At 34.0% G+C, this 19,884-nt stretch overlaps 2 protein-coding genes across 2 annotated transcripts in view; one reads left to right on the top strand and one right to left on the bottom strand.

The window, feature by feature from the left end:
• Positions 1 to 15,074, top strand: part of LOC143195290 (uncharacterized) — a 79,977-nt gene extending 64,903 nt beyond the window's left edge. The window contains exons 4-9 of the mRNA XM_076402306.1: positions 1,966 to 2,126; positions 3,642 to 3,802; positions 3,862 to 4,120; positions 6,343 to 7,170; positions 10,842 to 11,053; positions 12,299 to 15,074. Coding sequence (XP_076258421.1) covers positions 1,966 to 2,126; positions 3,642 to 3,802; positions 3,862 to 4,120; positions 6,343 to 7,170; positions 10,842 to 11,053; positions 12,299 to 12,420 — 1,743 coding nt within the window. The 3' untranslated portion in view covers positions 12,421 to 15,074. The remainder of the gene's footprint in view (positions 1 to 1,965; positions 2,127 to 3,641; positions 3,803 to 3,861; positions 4,121 to 6,342; positions 7,171 to 10,841; positions 11,054 to 12,298) is intronic.
• A 2,331-nt stretch (positions 15,075 to 17,405) lies between these two features.
• On the bottom strand, positions 17,406 to 19,405 carry LOC143196346 (uncharacterized). The gene is made up of 6 exons (XM_076404011.1): positions 19,320 to 19,405; positions 18,410 to 19,265; positions 18,241 to 18,352; positions 17,858 to 18,185; positions 17,604 to 17,800; positions 17,406 to 17,548 (listed from the first exon to the last, which is right to left on the bottom strand). Exons 1-6 carry the CDS (start codon positions 19,365 to 19,367, stop codon positions 17,509 to 17,511), a joined length of 1,581 nt encoding a protein of 526 aa, XP_076260126.1. The 5' UTR covers positions 19,368 to 19,405; the 3' UTR covers positions 17,406 to 17,508.
• Between the last annotated feature and the right edge of the window lie 479 nt (positions 19,406 to 19,884).

Raw genomic sequence — 19,884 nt, 5'->3', positions numbered from 1 at the left:
ATGCTATAAATGTCGTCCACGTACCGTTAGATAAATTTTATTTTTATATAGGGTCTGTGTAAATTCCATGAATAATACGCTTGTTCCATTTATATTTTTTCTTAGTGACGTTTTCAATACAATTGAAAAAAATTGAATAAGTTTTATCGATATTTAAACACATTCCACTTATCAGGATGTAGTACCAGTGCATCGCGTAATATCTATGAACTGAATGTAAAGAAAAACTGTTCGAAGAATATATAGCGTGTAGTTATTACAGTTATATATTAGTTGATCAGAAAGTAATTTCGGTTAATTTGAATCGAATATATCGAGCGAGATCATCGCTGTTGTCCGTAAAAATGTGCAAGAAGACTCGAGGCAGTATGATAAAGAATTTAAAAAAAATCTATAATAATAATACAGGGAACAAAGATTATAAGAAAACATTTATATTTATAAGTATGATTAGATTTTAGTACAAATAAAATCACAAATTTTAAAAAACGCCGACAAAATCGGAAGCGTTAGTTTGACATTTCCTAACTATAATTTTAGTCCGTTTCGAATTTATCTATTATTATTTATCTTAGATATCAAAGCGATTTTGTGCTACCAACAATACAAAAAAAAAACAAAAGAAAAAATGGAACGGGGATATATCAAGGCAAATAACGTAAATTTTCCCAGAATCGACCCTCTATTATCACTACAATTTTTGCCAAACTTTTTTGTTTGCCAAACAATTTTGCTATTATTTTTTGTAAATTTCATATCTTGGTGACCACAGTATGGTCATAAGTTAGTTAATGTTAGTAAATTATTCAATATTAATCCTCAAATGTGGAATATTAAAGAAAATGAAGCACAAAATACTATTATAAATATATATAATAATCTTGTTGTTAAATTGTTATTGTCAGGTGTCTCATGAATACTAATACACAATTTTTTTGTTCTGGTTTAAAATTCGATAGCGGATGCAGTCCTATGGGAGCAAAAGTTAGGACTGCAACGAAGGATGAGGTCGTTGCAGCCTAACGCTATGACACAATTGTATCGCTTACAAACGTACTGAAAAATGTTATGATAGTTTTAAAATTCTGATGCGAATGTATTTGATAGAGATCCTAAAAGTAAATGGTCACATGGTTCAACTAAACATGTCCTAGTTACTCTTTGCCTGATAAAATATCTAAAACTTTTTATTGAACTATTTGATTTACAAGAAACCAGACATGTTAGCTTTTTCTAATAAGGCCATGCTGGGACGCACTAAACGCTTATGTTTAATTAATACTTTTCTGTTTTTTTTTGAGTTCATTTTCCTCTATCTGGTTGACATTTAAATCTTGTAGGATTATGTGGTGATTTCATGCACATTTGTAAAACTAAATCCATCACGTAATATTAAATATACTTTTCCATATTATTTGGTAACTGAAATCAGTTATTAGGGACTCATATACACAATAAACAAAACCTACGAAGCCTGCTTGAATTTGCGTTTATCATGTTAAAAATGTTTTTGAGTTATTAATTTTTTATATATGGTTGTGAAAATTTAATAAATAATAACAAAACACTAGTTTTTTATTGATAATTAAGGAAATTAAAACATTATAGGAAAGCTGAGATGACAATTAGAGTTTATGACTATATATTAAACTCTGTAATTATGGAGATATATTACTATATATTACAGTACAGTATTACAGTATACTATATATTACTGGTACAAAATTCATTAAGATACCTTACTAAAAATGGAATATGAATAAAAATTATCATATGTTCTAGACGTGACAGCACCAACAAGTTTGTAATTTTACTATGGCAATTTTCAAAACTCATATAGTTATAGTTAAGAAGCAGTTAACATATTTGATTCTTCGAAATTGCTACTAATTTTTTTATGTTCAAATTAATTTTGGTATGAATATATTGATTTGACTCTATTATAATAACCACTTTGTGTTTCAGCTTGGATTCGTGGATCTGAACTTGGCCGAATACGCTGGTGCTGGTGTCATTCACAAGAAGGCACTTTTGGAGGGTTATGATACCAGGCATAGACAAGACAATAGTATGCTGAAGTTTCGCCTACAACTCAACATGATATCAGGCGATATATTGTTTAAAGTGTAAGTTACTGCAAATGTTGAATAATATGTTGTTTATGGCTGGCTTTAGTAGTATATGAAAACAGTTGAAGAATAGAAGAATTTCTATTATTTTTCGAGTACTGAAAAGATGAAATATAAATTTATTCAATGTATAACTCATCTTTTTGAGCGTGCTGAAAGCAGAAACAGTTCCTTTTTGCTCTAAGACAATTTAGTTAATTAAATTAATTAAGAGCAGACTTCAAAAATATTATTTTATTTACAAACATTAGCGATATATATTTTTAAGTCTAATATACGTTCACTAGTACACATAAATATCTTTTTACTAGTAAGGCTCCTGTTTGTACATTTTCGCTCATGAAGTCTCTCGGAATCGTAGTAGTTTGTAATATCATTGAGACGTTTCATTTTTCTTGGCATCTTTTCTCTATGTTTTAATATCCTGATGAAATCGTTTACCTTGCTTTTCACTCACATTTCTCTAATTTTCCGGAAAGTAGTTGAGGCAAACTAAAGCCTGAAATGCTGTTACCATTTTTTGACGATTTGTTTATTGGTAATCCACTCTTATTTTTGAGGATTCATCACGGTCGTGACGAACAGTAGGTCAGTCATAAGTCGCCTTGTTTAGGCCAGAGAGAAAGCTATCCGTTGCCTTTGCTGTGAGAGTCCTGAAAACTTTGAAACTATGTATTTGAAGCTTCATCTTTGGGAAGTGATTTTACAAATCACTTCATCAATTCAACTTTATCTGCAGCTATGGTAAAATAACTTTATGGATGGTACCAATGTTTCTTGGAGGATGTTCTTCTCACCAACTGTAAGCTCTCTCGGCGGCCAACACTATTTTATACAGTGTTTCTACTAACCCATAGAAACAAATATCTAGGGAATTAAGTAAATCCAGCTTGTCTGAGCACGATGAAGAAAATTTTAAAATCATTGCAAACCTACCAACCATGGTCTTAAAATTTGAATTTTTAAGGAGCCATTCCAAGTTCTTTGGATTGTTTGAATGGAAACATAAAAACCGCCTTTGTGAAGTAGAACTGCTTTAAGGCTTCTTTTTGATGAATCTATGAATATACCATTGTGTTGTATCGTATTGTATCTTAAATGCATCCTGGTTTTTGGCACACCAAAATTCATTTATAGGATTATATTTATAGGAATTAGTTGAAAACTGAGTCAAAGATCTTTTTTGTTGCGGATAGAGCATTGAAATATGTTAGATAAAAACGTATTATCTACCCTAATCATAAAACCTATACATAAACGTACTCTCCAGCGGTTTAATTTATATATGCACTGTACAAAGAAACGGCGATCGTACGATTACCGACGTCACGTAATATTGTTTATGAGCGAGCATATAACGCGTTAGGGTTAGGGGGTTTGGAGGCTCGTTTTTATCGTGCCCTAGTATCTCTTTGGCAGCGCGCCTCGACCTAATTCTCCAAAGAAAGTCCGAATCATTCTAATTCTAACCCCGTCATGCAACGCCTCTATCGATCCCTGGCACTGTTTCAGACCTTCGCCGTCGCTCAAGCACAAACAAACCCTGATGGACGATGCCGCGGCCGACCAGAGATCCGACGAGTTCTCCAGCGGTTCCCTGGCCGGTTCCATTAATAGCGGGAGTTCAGGTTTCGGTAGTTTGCCGAAAAAACGACCCCAATTGATGACTTCTGGTAATGAACTTTCTGAACCCTCTCGAAAATGCATCTAATATTACTCATTACCGTTCTAGAAATCGTTATTGGCCAAACGCTGCCAGAGTCGGGCGGGGCCAGCGCATCCACGCCCAGCGACCAATCCAGCACTGAGATAGCACCTTTCATCGTCCACTGCGAACAGGTGACTGATCACGTGACCGTTGCCAATACCCAAGAGCCGGGGCATAGCAGAAATTCATCGAACACTAGCCAGATGTCACGGGCGTCAGGTTACAGCAGCATTTCGCATAGCCGACAGAGCAGCAGCGGCGATTCAGCGGCTGGACATATCAGGTAAGAAACTGGGTGGAGTCTTTAATTTCATTGGTGGAAACGACGAACGGGCGGGGCTACGTGACTATTCGAGGGGAAGGGCTTGATGATTTTGGAAAGGGTTCTTATGTCTTAGAATGTAAATAGTTGGAATTTGAATAGGAAGAAGTTCTTAATTGATGATTAATTTTCTGTGTTGTGTTCTTGCATGGCAAGTTACATATATGTGTTTAAAAATTATACAACATAATATGTTTTTTATATAAATTAGCTTCTTTCCAGACATTCGTATTATTGTTGTTTATTTGTTATCATTGTTATTATTTTAGTATTATTTCATAGATTTTTATTGAAAAATATTTTCGTTTCTGACATTGATAGCATGATCTTATTCCTATTTTATATTTTTGGTGCTTTCTCAATTTTCATTATCTGCATGGAAGTTGACTTGTGGTTGAAAAGCAATAAGTTGCCTTATCGATATATTAAATTAATGTGGGGTTTGTTAAGAAAATAATGTCTGTTTGGTTGAATATTAAGTTTTTTTTTGTGTTTTTATCCGCAAATGCAAATATAACAAAAGATTATAGAAGTCGAAAGAAAATATTGTGATTGAAATAGAATTTATTAAAATTCAAGACCATATCTAGTAAAATAGTATATGTCAATGTTGGTCCTAGTATAACAATATTCACCATTATCAATGCTTACTCGGAATTTAGAACATATATGTGATAGGGCCTTGTTTATTTTATTTAGATATTTCTATGAGTCAAAACTCTATCATATCTAGATGATTGTAATTTGTCCTTCCGATAACGACATCACGTCGAAATCAAATTTGATTTTTGGCTTATTTTAACTCTGACATAATATAATAGTATTGTGAATAAAATAATGAAACAAAAATAATGTTATCAAATATTTGTTTTAAAAGCTTGTTTTATTATCTATATTTATATTGAACTATTTACATTTTGACACTATTCGAGTCAATAACTGAACTCTTAATCTCCAATCTAACACTTGTTCATGATTCCATCAATTGTCAATTTCTCCTTCTTTGGATCTGATTGAGTTGAGCACACTAAAGGTGCTATTGTAGATAATGCTTCTTTCCACATATACAAACAGTTCTTTCTTGTATATACTTCTCGACTTGCCTGACCATTCTAATAATTCTTTGTCTACTATCTACGTTGTCTCTGTTTTCAGTCCTACTTATAAAAAAGTAAATTACATAAAACGTTATTAACCATTCTAATTAAATGTATCGAGTAACCATTTGAAATAAACCGCTTCAAAGTGGTATCTTCAAAATTCAATTAACATTTTGCAAACCATTTCTTAATTACTGAATGCTTATTGAGATCTTTTCCACCAGTGTGCTATGATATGCTGCATTGTCAGTCAGTTTGTGGCTTTAGAATGTTTAATCAGAGCAATCCCAAATATTAAACAGCAATTAGAAATTTATGAAAACAGCCAGAAAGTTTTGCCAGTTTAAAACTTCTAATTATTATCATTAAAGTTTTGAAGGATTTTGTAGACATTTGACAAGGTCAGCCAGCACCAACACAAATTGAATTTTATAAACTGATTCGGTTACATTTTCCGACGTATGCGACTTCGTTATAAGACGACGTTCCTTTTTTTATGTTTAAAACAAATTTTACATTTTTACAAACTACATTTCGTAGTATATTCGACGTTATTTGTAACGTGCATTGGCTGTTTTATTGGGCGGAGTACAGTTCGATGCTGCTTGTCATTGATATTCCTCCAAGTAAATAAGTTTGCTTATTCTATAATTTATGCTCTTATGCAGGATATACACCATCTGTGTTCTTATGGACCAATAAATGAATTAGTAGTATATTTAACAAATATCCAAAGTAAGATATTTGTTTATCTGTTGTGTTAATGTCATTGTTCAATTGTTCTTGCATAATTTACCCATCGTTGTACGAAATGTTAAGTTATCACATTACTATAAATATATAAACAGTGAAGTTATTTTCTAACCAACCCTGATCTTTTATTCAATGTTTGTTGATCTTTCAAGAACTGCAAAAAAACGGTTCTTTTCAAAGTTATTTTATTAGAACATCGAAATTGAAAATATTTTTCAAAATTTAAATGTTATGTCATGACTCATTATCATGTGTTTCTAGTATAATATATATTTATTTCCTTTTCACAACAAACCACGTGCATGCATTCATAATATTATTGGCAAACAGGAACGCCTTCCAACACCAGTCGCTTCGCAGGCCCTCCTCCAAATTCCAGCGCACCTACACTCTTCCCAAGCACCGTCTCTACATTCCCACCACCATCCTTTCGGAATCTTTTGGGCCGTCCGCGTTAAATACCTCCACGCCCGAGGTGTTCCATACTCCCCAGGGTAGCCTGGGCGGCTCTGAGGACGCCACGCCCACCGCGCCTCTGGCCAACGGCCTATGCGATGGTTTCCATACGCCCATATGCGATGACGATACGCCCAAAAAAGTCAAAGAGCTCGGAAACGATTTGGAAGTGGGAGGGGATCTTACTGACGATGTCTTCTGTACCCCGGAAGGGTCGTTCAGTACTAAAACCGATGTTTTCAGTAGGAATTTTAACGCGTTACAAAAGAGCGCGTCCAATAGTATGGTGGAATGGATCAAAAAGGTGGAGGTCGTCGAGAACGACACGAAGAAATCGTCAAACGTTGAATTGGAGGTCGTCGAGGTTAATGTGCGCTCTAAGGCCTATACGTACGAAAAGAACCGAAACGTTAAGTCGCTGGCTCCATCTGGACTACGATACTCGAAAAGCGACTTTCAGATTCCGAAAGTCTCACCGGAAGAGACGCGTAAAGACCGATCTTTCTCCCAAATAATCAGCTCGTTCTTGACGCCGCGCATGTCGCGCAAGAACGCGGCTCACTCCACGCCCATCAAAGATGGATTCGGCTTGACCACGCCCCCCACCTTTACCCTATCCAATCAGGAGTCGAGGGCTGTATCAATGGGCAATTTGAGAATGGGCAACGAGGGCTTGTTGCTTGTACCAGGGACCGTCATCAGGTAGGAATGAGGGTTTTGTAACTTTACCATCATATTTTACTTTTGGGGGTTTTTACAGGTTTTTTTTTATTTGGTGTTGGTTTTGTGCATTGTGATGCTTGATAACTAACTAATCGAGTTTTTCGGTTGTTTTTAACTTGTGTTTTGGTTTATGGAAGTGGTGTACATATAGGATTATTTAAGTTGGGTTGTAATTATACGATGTGTTTATATTTAGATTTTTTTAAGTATTTACGTTCATTTCAGGGGTGGCGGTTAAGGTTTTTCTATTATTAAGCGAGTTATATCTGAAGAACGTTCTATTTTAGGGTTTTATATTAGTATGTTTTGTATTGTTATGATCATATTACTTGACGGTGACATAATTCGCTTAATAATAACGGTAGTAGTGTGTATTAAGAATTGTTTTATATATAGAGACCTAGTTAAATGTATTGCTTGGTAAAATTGTACTGTAGTTAGTTATAAGTATCTATGAAGTAACCGCACATTTCAGATTCTATATCCCAATTAGTTTTCTTTCAAAAGATGGAATACACTTTTTAATGTTTTTTTGCTTGCTTTTTGAAGCGCTGAAATATAATAGAAGACATACTGTTTAAAATGACTTTACAAAAAAAATTATAAATATGTTTCTGAGATAGCTTCTTAAATTCTTAAAATTTCGAATGATTTAATATCTTTATTATTATTATTATTATTATAATTTTATTCCAGAAAATCAAATTAAATGAAGAAGAAATAGGCTTTTTAAATTCAGTATATATAGAAATTCGCATCGACGATTGAATATCTCTTCTTCGATTGAATAACAAATCCTTTATAAGATATAAAGATAATTATTTAATAAATAAATATATTACAGAGAGAAAAATGATTCTTAAAACACAGAATACATCAGTAGTCACTAAAAATTACCACCCTTATTAAAATTGTGATTTTACTCATATTGTGTGATCTTTTACCTTAGTTTTTTTTATCCCAATAATATCCTAAATATTGCATATATAGAAAAAAGTAGGACCTTAAAGCGCAACATTTTTTCTAGATCTAATATTTTAAAAAATAATTTTAAATTCATCTAATTGACAGAGTTAGTCAAGTGTTTTCTACATATTGGCGGAGGGCTATTTTTAATACACACTACATTGTATTGTAGATATTGGTAGTGAATATAGTTGTAAATAGCACGGACATAATGGGCCTCCCACATGATCAGTATACGTACGTATATGACTAAATACCGTAAGTGATTGTTCCAACACTTTATTTTCTATATATAGCACGATATTAATGATTACTAAACGTTTTTAACTGACAGAATTTATTTATGAACAAAATGTCCGTCTAAAGGACAAATGTGTGCGAGATATCGAGAGAAGAAACACATAGACGTAACTTGACCCATCAAATCATCAATTCATTCTATCGGGCCCTCTCCACACCCCTCATGTCACCACCACCGCATTCTCAGACTTCGCCTACTAGACACACTTTCGTTCTGTCCGATCCACCGACTATTCTCACCCACCCGAAGGTTTATTAACACCGTATCATTATTTTTTTACTAACTGCCCCTTTAGGCTGCACCGTAAGATGCTACTAGACGGCGCCACCGTCAGCAAATTGGCTCCGATGACTTCGTGCAGTCCACCCGATGATCTACCGCCGGAAGATGGCATCGCGTTGCCAAACTTACAACGCAGGCCCAGCGCGGGCAGCTCATTGTTAGTGATCGTCTTTAGCGTAGCAAGCCGGTTTAAAAAGCTCTCCTCCAGTTCTGCAAAAGACCAAAATTATGTTAAATTAAATTACGATTTATTAAACTCTTACTAAATTTATTGAAATCAAAAAAATCCAACAAAAATTAATGTAGAATAAAATAAAATTTAGAATAATTAAACCTTTCTAATTAAAACACTCGACGTTGGCAAACTATTCATAATGTAGTCCTTCCATTAAAACAGCCAATGCAAGTCATCAAAATTTAGAATGCAACGTTGCCGCATCAAATTTAAATTTTCGTTTATTTTGACTCTGACCACAAAATACTAATGTAAATAAAATAATGAAACAAAAATAACGTTATAAAATGTAATTTGTTTTAACATTATAGTACATCTAATGCATTATTAATGGAATGTCTTAAAGTTAATTAAACAGTCACAATATTTTGTAGGTTAGAGTTGTGGTGTCACGGTGTCGAACAATACCAACACAATCGAATTTTATATACCAATTTGGTTACATGTTTAGACTTCATTCTGTTGCCTCTTAACTAGAGTAATGTTAATTAATAAAATGAGAAAGAGAAATGGTACGAGTTTAAAGGAGATTTTACGTTATTATAAATTGAATTTGGAAATACGTTCAACGGTGTTGATGACATGCATTGGCTGTTTATTGGAAGCATTATATGCATACCCTGCCCAATAAAACAGCCAAAGCGCGTCATCAAAATGTATGATGTCAACACGTCCCAATGTTTTCTCATCAACTTAGAATTTTGGTTTGCCGGTTTATAACTTCTAATTATTATCACTAATGTTTTAAAGTATTTTGCAGACATTTGACAACATGATTTGATGCATCAGGCAGCATTTTATTTCTTTTTAACTAGGATAAAATGAGAAGGAAAAATCCACTATGGGTTTAAAATGAATTTTATATTTTTACAAACTGCAATTGACAATATATTCGACGTCATCTATGACGTGCCTCGGCTGTTTTATTTGGCCTTTTATTTCAATAACATTGGATAACATGTACTTACTTTATATAAGCAATGATACTCGAGATCTAATTAAATAATGATTAAAAAAATATATTTTCTATATGAATTAACAGCTTTACAAAACATTTAAATTCATTAATTTATTGATTTTATTCAAGTATTTTTTTCGAATCGAATTCATCGAATTTTTGAACCCTATTTAAATTATATCACATTGAATGGCAACGAAACCAATGTTTTTTTTTCTAAATTTGATCACCTTAAGTTAAATCCTTTAATCAAGCTTTAGCTATTATACAAATGATAATAATCTCAAAAATAAGTATATCATTACAGTTATTATTAAGAAAATAGCCTTAGTTGGTTGCCCTGACTATGGTTAATCTATTTACAGCTAATACAGTATCAATTCTATTTTAATAGTAAAAAAATTAAAGTTATATAAGTTGCAAATATCCTTAAATAATATTTTTTATTTCAGTATAAATGAGTCAGAATCTTTAATAATTTTGTAATAAAAGACTTGGGACTCATACTACTACGAATTATGTCACTATCGTAGAAATTATATTCATGGAATACGGTAGTCTACTTGGAGGTCTTTTTAAACCGTCCTTGTATATCAAGCCCTCATCGAGCTTCCAAATTTTCGTTCTTATCGTTCTACCCATTGCTTTTTACCTTTTTAGTTGGCAATTTTTTTTGATTTGTTCTTTTCTTGGCTTGATCAGCAAACTAACCCTATAGATCGGTTGCCAAATCGTTTTGTTGCTTGATCGACGTTGCCGATGTTTCCAGAATTTCCCTCTTACTTTTGCGACTTTTCGGCGTTATATCTTATGTTACTGCTTCTTTTATTCCTTGTTTTTTGCATCGTCAACTGATTCATGGTTTCTGTTCGGTCTAGTACATGTTGTGTTTCTCTTGATTTGTCTAGGAATCCCAGTTCAGGCAGTTTGGCTACCAGCAGCGAGGGTGGATCTTTGGAGCGAGCCAAGGCAGCGTTCGAGAGGCGGAAGAAGATTCCTGGCGGGCAAGAGGAGGGCAGTGTAGCTGCCCGCGTGGAGAACACCAGAATAGATCCGGAAAATTTTATTGCCGAGCTTTTGAAAAGCACTAATCTGGAACAGCCGGATGATTCAGCAGAAAGTAAATAATCTTATTTTATTAGGATTTTTAAAAATTTTCAGTTTTCATTTATGCAGAATTACTGAATTTTGATTTAATTAATTATTTATTATTTTATTCCAATCTTTGTTGTTGTTTACTCCTTAATCATTTGATATTTTAGAGACCTTATTGTAATATATCTATGCCCTATCAATTCATTTAAAAGGATTTACAACAGATTGTTTTATTGTGTATTAAATAACATCGCGTACATTTGTAACCAACTCCATGCTGAAGCCGCACTGCTTCACGTGTGAATAAAAAATGTTTTCAGTACCGGTTCAGTTTCAGTTAAAATATTTGAATTTGTACCCGAGTACGCAGTAATCGCATTTTACTCTTTTGGAGTTTTAGTTTGTTACTTCAATTACTTTTTTATTACAATTTACAAAGAAAAATGTATGTAAACAATGTTATACTTCAGCATGACAACACTCGATTACATGTTACAAATCCGGTGAAAACGTGTGCTAACTAAGAAAAGTGCTACCCCACTCGTCGTATTTTCCAGACCTGCCTCCTTCTAGTTACTACTTGTTTCGCCATATGAGTCGTGACCTGTTTGAACAGCGCTTCACTTATATGAAGAAATCAAAAAACGGGTCGATCCGTGGATAGCCCCAAAAGATCGTTTTTTAGAGATGGAATCCGCAAATTGAAAGATGGGAAAAAGGAACGACTATCGATGGACAACACTTTGAATAAAAAACATCGCACCGATTTTTCACAATAAAGCTTCAAACTGAAAAAAAAACTTCCTTTAAATCTAATTTGTAGGATTATAGTTTTTTGTTTTATTTTTTATTTACGGATCTTTAGCTGTCTTGTTCTCATTGTGTTGAATACTGCCTTTATATTTATTAAAGTCCTCTTTGTTAAGGTTCTAAGAAATCTTTTGAATATACAATTTGTAAATAATTTTTTTTTCGTTATATTGTTTTTTATATATGCTTCCTGTTTTTTCACAATATACAGGATTTATTATTTTTTAAAAATTTTAATATATCAAATTTGTTAATTTTGATTTGTTTTTTATTAAGAAGCTAGCATTTTTTAATTGATGTATCTCTATCTCTAAAATGTCGTGGAATTTAAAGATGACTTCAAATGCTAATGATTTTTATCTTGTTTTAAAATTTTTACATTCGTCTCTTCTATTCCTTTTACATGACGCTGATTTTGTCGAAATTTGGTTTATTTTTTATAATTCTGCTTCTTTTTCAGCATCAGGCCTTCAGTTGTTCATAGCGAAAGACGGAACCGCCGCACTGGGTAACCACGAAGTCAAATCGCAGATGTCCACCGGCGTGAATACGTTCAAGCAGGTGGTTATGGACGACAGGTAGTCTTAGAAGACGAAGCGGATCATTCCTGGGCCTACTACATCGAGCAAAGGGAACTGAGATAGCCGGTTTTCGTTTTGTTTTTTTTTAGAATTTCTCCAGCTTCCGCGGCGAACTGAATCGGGTGTCGTCCTTCGATAACCCCGCGCTCAAAAAACCCGCTGCAGTAGAACTGGTCAGAACGCCAACCACCGACAAAAGATATATATAAATATGGTTGTGTGTATATATTTAATAATTTTACAAGATCAACCTTTTTGGGAATAAAATCCCGTTCCCACCCCCTCCAATTTTATTAAAGCTATTGAATAAGGTTTTTACAACACAACAAAAATGAAAAACGTATGAAAAATCGTATGTGATCGTTGTTGAAAAATCTGACCAATAGATGATGTTTTCCCCTCCCCTTTTTACCGGGTCATGGTGAGAACTATTTCCATTTTTACATATAAAACAAATTAATGTGTCTGATTACTTTGATTTTTTTACTAGGTTTCAGTTTATTGCCATTTTTTAAAAATAATTGTGGTGGTTCTGTTTTTCAAGAAATTTTATGTATGATTTTATTAAATATATGACACCATTAAAGAAAAAGTCATAAATTAATTTTCAAAATATCCCAATTTCACTGGTTCACAGTCCATTTATTTTTTGTTCTGAAATATATTTCTTATATCTGTAGTACCATTTAAGACTTTTTCCTGATACTGTGGTATGATTTTTTAGTTATTAATTTAGCCGTCAGAAATTATATAATAAGAGCTTACGCATAAAGGTGTTAATTTGTGTTTAATGTGTTTTATTAGGCTTTAATTATACCTATTGATCTTGGATGATGTTAGGAGTTCCCGATTTTTTCCTTTGATTATTACTTTTCATTATAAATAAAATTGACGTTTTTATTCTCGGTTTCTTGGTAAATTGCATCTTTTTCAAAATCAATTACTGGAACTGGTCATTTCTTTGATAATGCAAGTCTGATCTATTCTCGTTAATGATGAAATGCATTGCGTTTTCTTGATATTCACCAGTTTTTTACTGTCATTTGATATATTAGTTATTCATAAATTTTTTTAATAATATTTAATACTACTTAATTACTTAATTTTACCATTACTTAATAATATTTAATAACAGAATACACAACATATTTTATTTGTTATTAAGGTGTCTAATATATATTTTTTATTATAGTTCGATTGATCACGAGTATTAAAACAATTTCAGCAATCTGGTTCATTTCTAATTCGATTCAGCAGTGGTATGTTCAAGACTTATTTACTCCTTTTAATATATTTTAAGTTTGTTAATATAAATGATTTTAATGAACAATATTATGTGATAAATAATATTTAACAGTGTATTAAATTGTTCTTTACACTTCCACATCCATTATATATTTTGTTCTGAATAATACAACTGATTTTGGTTCAAATGAGTCCGAGAATATCTTTATTCTGATAAATTAATCAATATAAACATTATCATCTCATTTGACACACCTATGATCTGTGTCTCAACAGTATAACGGACATTGTGTTTAAATGGTGAGTCTTTTTCTTTATGCTTTTAAACCGCTTTCATAGTGTTATTTCTATTGATTATCAATCACTAGCAATTTATTTTGATTGTAAATTGTATGAACTTACATATTAAGTAATATCACTTGTTTGGTACAACAACTGCTTTGGTATTATTTTTTGTTTCAAAATTTAATACCATCGATACATAACAAATTACTCCATTAGTTTCGTCCATTTAATCCATTTAATCAGAATAAAAGTTCGTACCTTCACTTTTATTCTGATTAATAATACAACCTAAGATGATTTTATTTCTATGATACAGCTTGCTAACACGAATCATTGAAATTGATTTTAATTTCAATTATCTCTCGACCACTTCAACCAACGAACAATTGTATGAATTCAAACAAGCGCTATCCAGCAGAATTATTATAAAAAATAACTAATATTATGCGCTTTAAACTGAAACCTGTGTCAAAAAGTTGATGATTTCTCCATTTTTAAATTAGACTGTACCCCAAAACCCAAACAAATCAGTATTTACGACTCTCCATGTTCGGAAGTAACACCGTTACTTCCTGTACATCATAATATGTTTTTGTTTTTCTTTTTGCTAAAAAAGTAACGTAGTGCTGATGATTGTAGCCAGTGTTCGTCCACTGTGTTGCATGAACTTTACTGGTGGACGAACGCTATTTCTCGATGGCGCATGCACTCCGTAGTGTTGTGCCTGCATCATCGTCATCATCTTAGATGGTTCCCTTCAGTTTTGCGAATGAAAACGACTATTTCATCGTCAATATGTTTATAAAAAGTATAGTATTAAGGTTTAAATGTATTGTTGCCAATAATTGTGATATCGTTATTATTATTGATTGTAATCATTACCAGCAGATGCAGCTGAAGTTGTGGGAATACTCTGGTGGTGGTGTGTGAGGCCTGTCGTTCCTTGAGGAATTGTTCGAAGACGATGGGTCTCGCACAAGTGCCACTATCCGTTTTCATAAGACAATATTATTTATTGTAAATTATTTTAGTTAGATATACTTGAAATTATTTATTTTGTTAATATAGTGTATAAATATTACTTTTTAGAAAGACGAATGAATATAAATAAAACGTTTTTTTTTGTTCAAGTCCTTTTTGTACCTTCCAGTGGTGACTTGTGTCAACGAAAGCGATTGTTGTTAAAATTTGGGAAACGCTCTCTTTGATATTTTATTCTAACTGTTCCGCAAAAAAAACGTTGATACTTTTCTGATATTATTAACCATGCTCTCTTTCATTTTTAAAATATTATTTCCTCTCACTCCTTTTTTCTTGATTTAAGAAACTGGCCACCACCAGCATTGATACATATGACACCTTCTGCTCTAATGTAATTATTAATATACATAAATACTGGAATGAGATTATTTGTGCTTTAAGTCACTCTAGTGCCAGATTTCATAGCAAAATAAAAAGGAATTAGAACAAAACTAGAAGTAATAAGAGTAGAAGTACTTTAAAGAAGTTTTTTGATTTACACTGAGTGATCTATATGCAATTTCCCAATAACACTTTATGATATACCACATTATTTTGCTAACCTAGAGATAAGTCATGAATGAAATGAAGGTAAATTGAGCGAAAGCATATTCATATCAACTTAAAGCAAACATTACCAATAAATGTCAATTAACTTACTATAAAACTCAGTAGTTCCAAGGGGCTATGAAAGATGATTACAGCAGAATGTAAATACCCGGAAAAGCAAGTTCTGGGATAAACTCGATATGTATTAATATATACATGTTGCTATTGTTGACTGGGCAGTAATTCATTTTGTAACCCAATTATGTTACACGTTATTGTCTATTTGTAGTTCAATTTAAGAATATTTGCATAAATATGTTTCTTTTATATGCTAAATCAGTTCAATTGCTTGTAGATTATTGAGGTAATAAAACTACTCAAAATATTCGTTACAAAATAATTCAGTTACTTACACCTTGTTTACCGTAATTCTGCACTAAAGAGCAATGATCAAATAATGATGATTTAAAAACCAACACTGATACAATAATATATCTGAAAATGAATTTGGAATGAATGTTTTTACAACCTTAAACCCGATGGTTCCGTTTAATTTTTGAAACAAAAATAAATCCGCTCATAGGCTACGTTATACAAAAGTTAAGTATATAAAAATTCTTAAATTGTGTTTTTTTTATCTAAAGTTTATTTTGAAAAAAGTTTTTTTTAAACACATTGAAATTAAGCCTTTTTATTTTTCATTATTTCTAACATAACAATTATTGATAGGATTTAAATTAGTACCCACTAGACTGTTCAATATATACTTTGGCCAAGGGAACTTTCGAACACGTATATAACAAAAATATGGTTTTATGGTAATAAAAATATGGCTTTATTTTGATGAAAATGAGATAGAATATCTTGATGTGTGAGAAAAGTAAAAAATAAGACGGTGCTAAACTTCTAGTTTTCTAGTTTTTCTATTCTAGTTGGATTCTGGACAGTCTGAATTCACAACACCTTACATCCTTTGGTTTTGATTTAGAATCGTGGTTCTACCATCCTACACACATATTGTTGACTCATTAGAAACTGCATTAAAATTTATGATTAACTGAACAGGCAAATAACAATATTTTTATATTATAACGTAACCTTTATATACATAATCAGTGGTGCACATTTGCCACCAGTAAGCTTATCAAAGCTTTTTTTTCCGTCCTTACTGTCCTCTCCAATTCCGATATCTTACTTCACAATCACATGAATTACTTTTTGACAATTAAATTGCAAATTTAGGATCGCACTCATTACATCAGCTTTTTCCTCCTATTCGTTTTATTGTGAACTGTTTTTACAGCCCACGATTTAGTGAGTTAGTTTTAATAGTTAATTAGTTAACACTCTTTCGAAGTACACAAGCACTGGGGTTACACACCTTAAGGGTTCTAAAGGAATATGGCATTGTATCACTTCATTGGAGGCATAGTACGGAGTATCAATAATGGCACGCAACTCTTTATTGTGGAACCATTAACGACTTAGACTTAATAGCAGTACCCCATAGTTAGAATCCATATGACCAAATAGGTTTAAGTATTGATTCGTACAGCAATACATTGTTATCTAATGATTACTTAGATTTGCGTCCAATGGGCATATACATTTGACATAGTTTAAGTCCAAGTTGTTTGGATAACTGTTCTTCAGATACTGTTTTCACAGGATATAATTTTTAATAAGCATAGTTTTAAAATGTGATAATATTTGTTACTAAACTTTCAAGACATGTTTTATCCATGATGCTCTAGTTCTACAGCTGACTCAGCCTGCTGGTATCTGTCACTGAATATAATTCAATAAAATCAAATGGTAGAGATGAACAATTTTATTTCATATAAACAAAAAAAAACAAGTACATCCATGTCTGCTGAATTCGTCATCAGTAAATCAACAAAATTACAAAAATCTAGTAACTATATCGATAATATTAATAAATAAATAATTAAGTTAGAGTCCAATGTATTAAATAAAACCTAGTGGTTTCCTAGTGGTAATACAAGGGCACGGACTTGTGGTTGTAAAACCTACAGATTAGAAATCGATGTTATCAAAGATATTATGGGTTGTTCTAATACGTACTTGGAGTTTTCTTGGTGACCAAGAGCTTTTTGTGCATCTAAGCCGTTGTTCAGACCATATACAGATCCAGATCCGCCGTATTTCTTCTGACCGTAGTTACCGGCATCACCATTATGTTTATTTACCAAATATTGGTTATTCAGATGTCCAGCCTTGCCTTGATTAGCTTGGTTGAAAGCGCCATCTTCTTGAGCGCCCTGTCAATAAAAAATAATCAGAGTTCTTTGTTTCAGTTAACTATTGGTAGTATTTACATTGAATGAAGACGTTCCCTGGTTTCCGAAAGCTCCGGATTGTCCCTTGAATTCCACGTTGTTGCCTTCGTCGTGACCTTCATCGTAGAATTCTTCGGTCTTGCCGGATTCGTCTTTATGGTGAGAGGTTTTAAAACCTTTGACGCGGTGGCCTTTCTGGTGACCTTGGATTTGTTTGTTCTCATCGCCATTGACTCCCTTTTGGTTAAAGTTCTGACCACCGGCGTAGTGTTTACCGTCTTGAAGGAGGTTTTTGCCACCGGCCAAGTTGTTGTAGTAGCCTTTCTGACCTTCAGCGTTCACGAGACCGGTATTGCCTTTTGCGTATCTAAATTATGCATAATTTTTGCTTCTGCTGTATATTGAGTTAGAAGTATACTAACCCTTCCCCTGCGTTGTTGTACCCGATGCCTTGATTTCCTCCTGCCTTTTGGAAGTTTGCATTGTTTTGGTTGGCGTGGCCTCCGCTGTATTGGTTTTGACCGACGGATGAACCTATGTTTTATAATTATATTTATTGTTCTGGTTTACTATAATTTTTTTATTACATACCGAGACTTCCACCGTAACCTAAACCGAGTCCTCCAGCGCCGATTCCACCTCCTCCAATGAATTGTCCTCCGCCTACACCTCCGTAACCGAGCCCACCCCCGTAACCAAGTCCTCCAGATCGGATCCCACCGCCTCCAATGTAACTACCACCACCCACTCCTAAACCAGCGCCTCCCACTCCTAATCCAGTGCTTCCGACTCCTAATCCAGCGCCACCAATATAACTACCACCTCCCACTCCTAAACCGGCGCCTCCCACTCCTAATCCAGCCCGTCCGACTCCCAATCCAGCGCCCCCTACTCCTAGGCCAGCTCCTCCTACCCCTAAACCTCCCCCGCTGATTCCATATCCCGCACTGCCAACTCCTAATCCAGCCCCTCCTACTCCTAAGCCGGCTCCACCAACGCCCAGTCCTAATCCGGCTCCTCTTAGGCCTATGCCAGCTCCTCCCACTCCCAGACCTCCTCCACTAACTCCGTAGCCGGCGCCGCCCACGCCTAAACCGGCTCCGCCTACACCCAGTCCAGCTGCACTCGCTCCCACTCCTAGACCTCCTCCACTAACGCCGTATCCTCCTCCACTAACTCCGTATCCCGCTCCGCCAACTCCTAATCCAGCTCCGCCTACTCCAAGTCCTGCGCTACCCGTCCCCACTCCATAACCTCCACTTCCTTTAAGTCCTAAACCAATTCCTGCGCCTCCAAAACCACCCGCTCCTCCAACGCCTCCCCCTATCAACCCCGGTCCCGCCGCTATGGACCCGACCAGACCCGATTCTGCGGGATAATAATCACTATCTTCACTGTAACTTCTTCGTTGTAAATGGCGACGATCTTGATACCCTCTAGCGAGAACCTGAAGAGATAATCACTTAATGAGGGATTATTTCGTCGTGTTTGGTATACTTACCCTCGAGGTGCAACACAAGAATACTGCTATTAAAATTCGACCGTTCATTTTCGTTCGACAATTGCTAGACGTGAAGAAGTGGAGACGGATGTCGAACTGATGCTCTGTTGGAAGCAGCCAACGGTTTTATAGATGGATTTTCTGCTTGTAATGTCGTGGTTGAATGGCGTTTCTTCGGGACCGATTTTCGAATGTGAACGTCCTTCGATTCCACGACAGGAAATACGAGGGAAACGGGGTTAACTATCTATTTTCCAGTTCAAAGGTAGTACGAACGTTATAGCGAGCGAGGCGTGATACCGGACATTTAAACTGCTTAATTCTCGGAAGGTTCTTAACTAATAAGAGTCTGCAAATAAGTCCTTTGCATTGTCTTTAATAGTTATTGTGTAACAGTTACAGTTATAGAATAAATTACTTTGTTCTATAACAACATAGTAAATATCATTTTAATATATTTGAGAAAGTGAATGCAGAACATTTCATATTCTTTCAACTTAAAATGTATAATCAAGCATTTTTAAGTCTTAGCTTTAAAAATTATTTTATCATATTTTTTATTACA

Source organism: Rhynchophorus ferrugineus, unplaced genomic scaffold (genome assembly GCF_030347505.1).
Source record: "Rhynchophorus ferrugineus isolate W39M unplaced genomic scaffold, kcgeb_rfMv2 rfM4, whole genome shotgun sequence".
Lineage (NCBI taxonomy): Eukaryota > Metazoa > Arthropoda > Insecta > Coleoptera > Curculionidae > Rhynchophorus > Rhynchophorus ferrugineus.
This window is presented reverse-complemented; position numbering and strand designations above follow the sequence as displayed.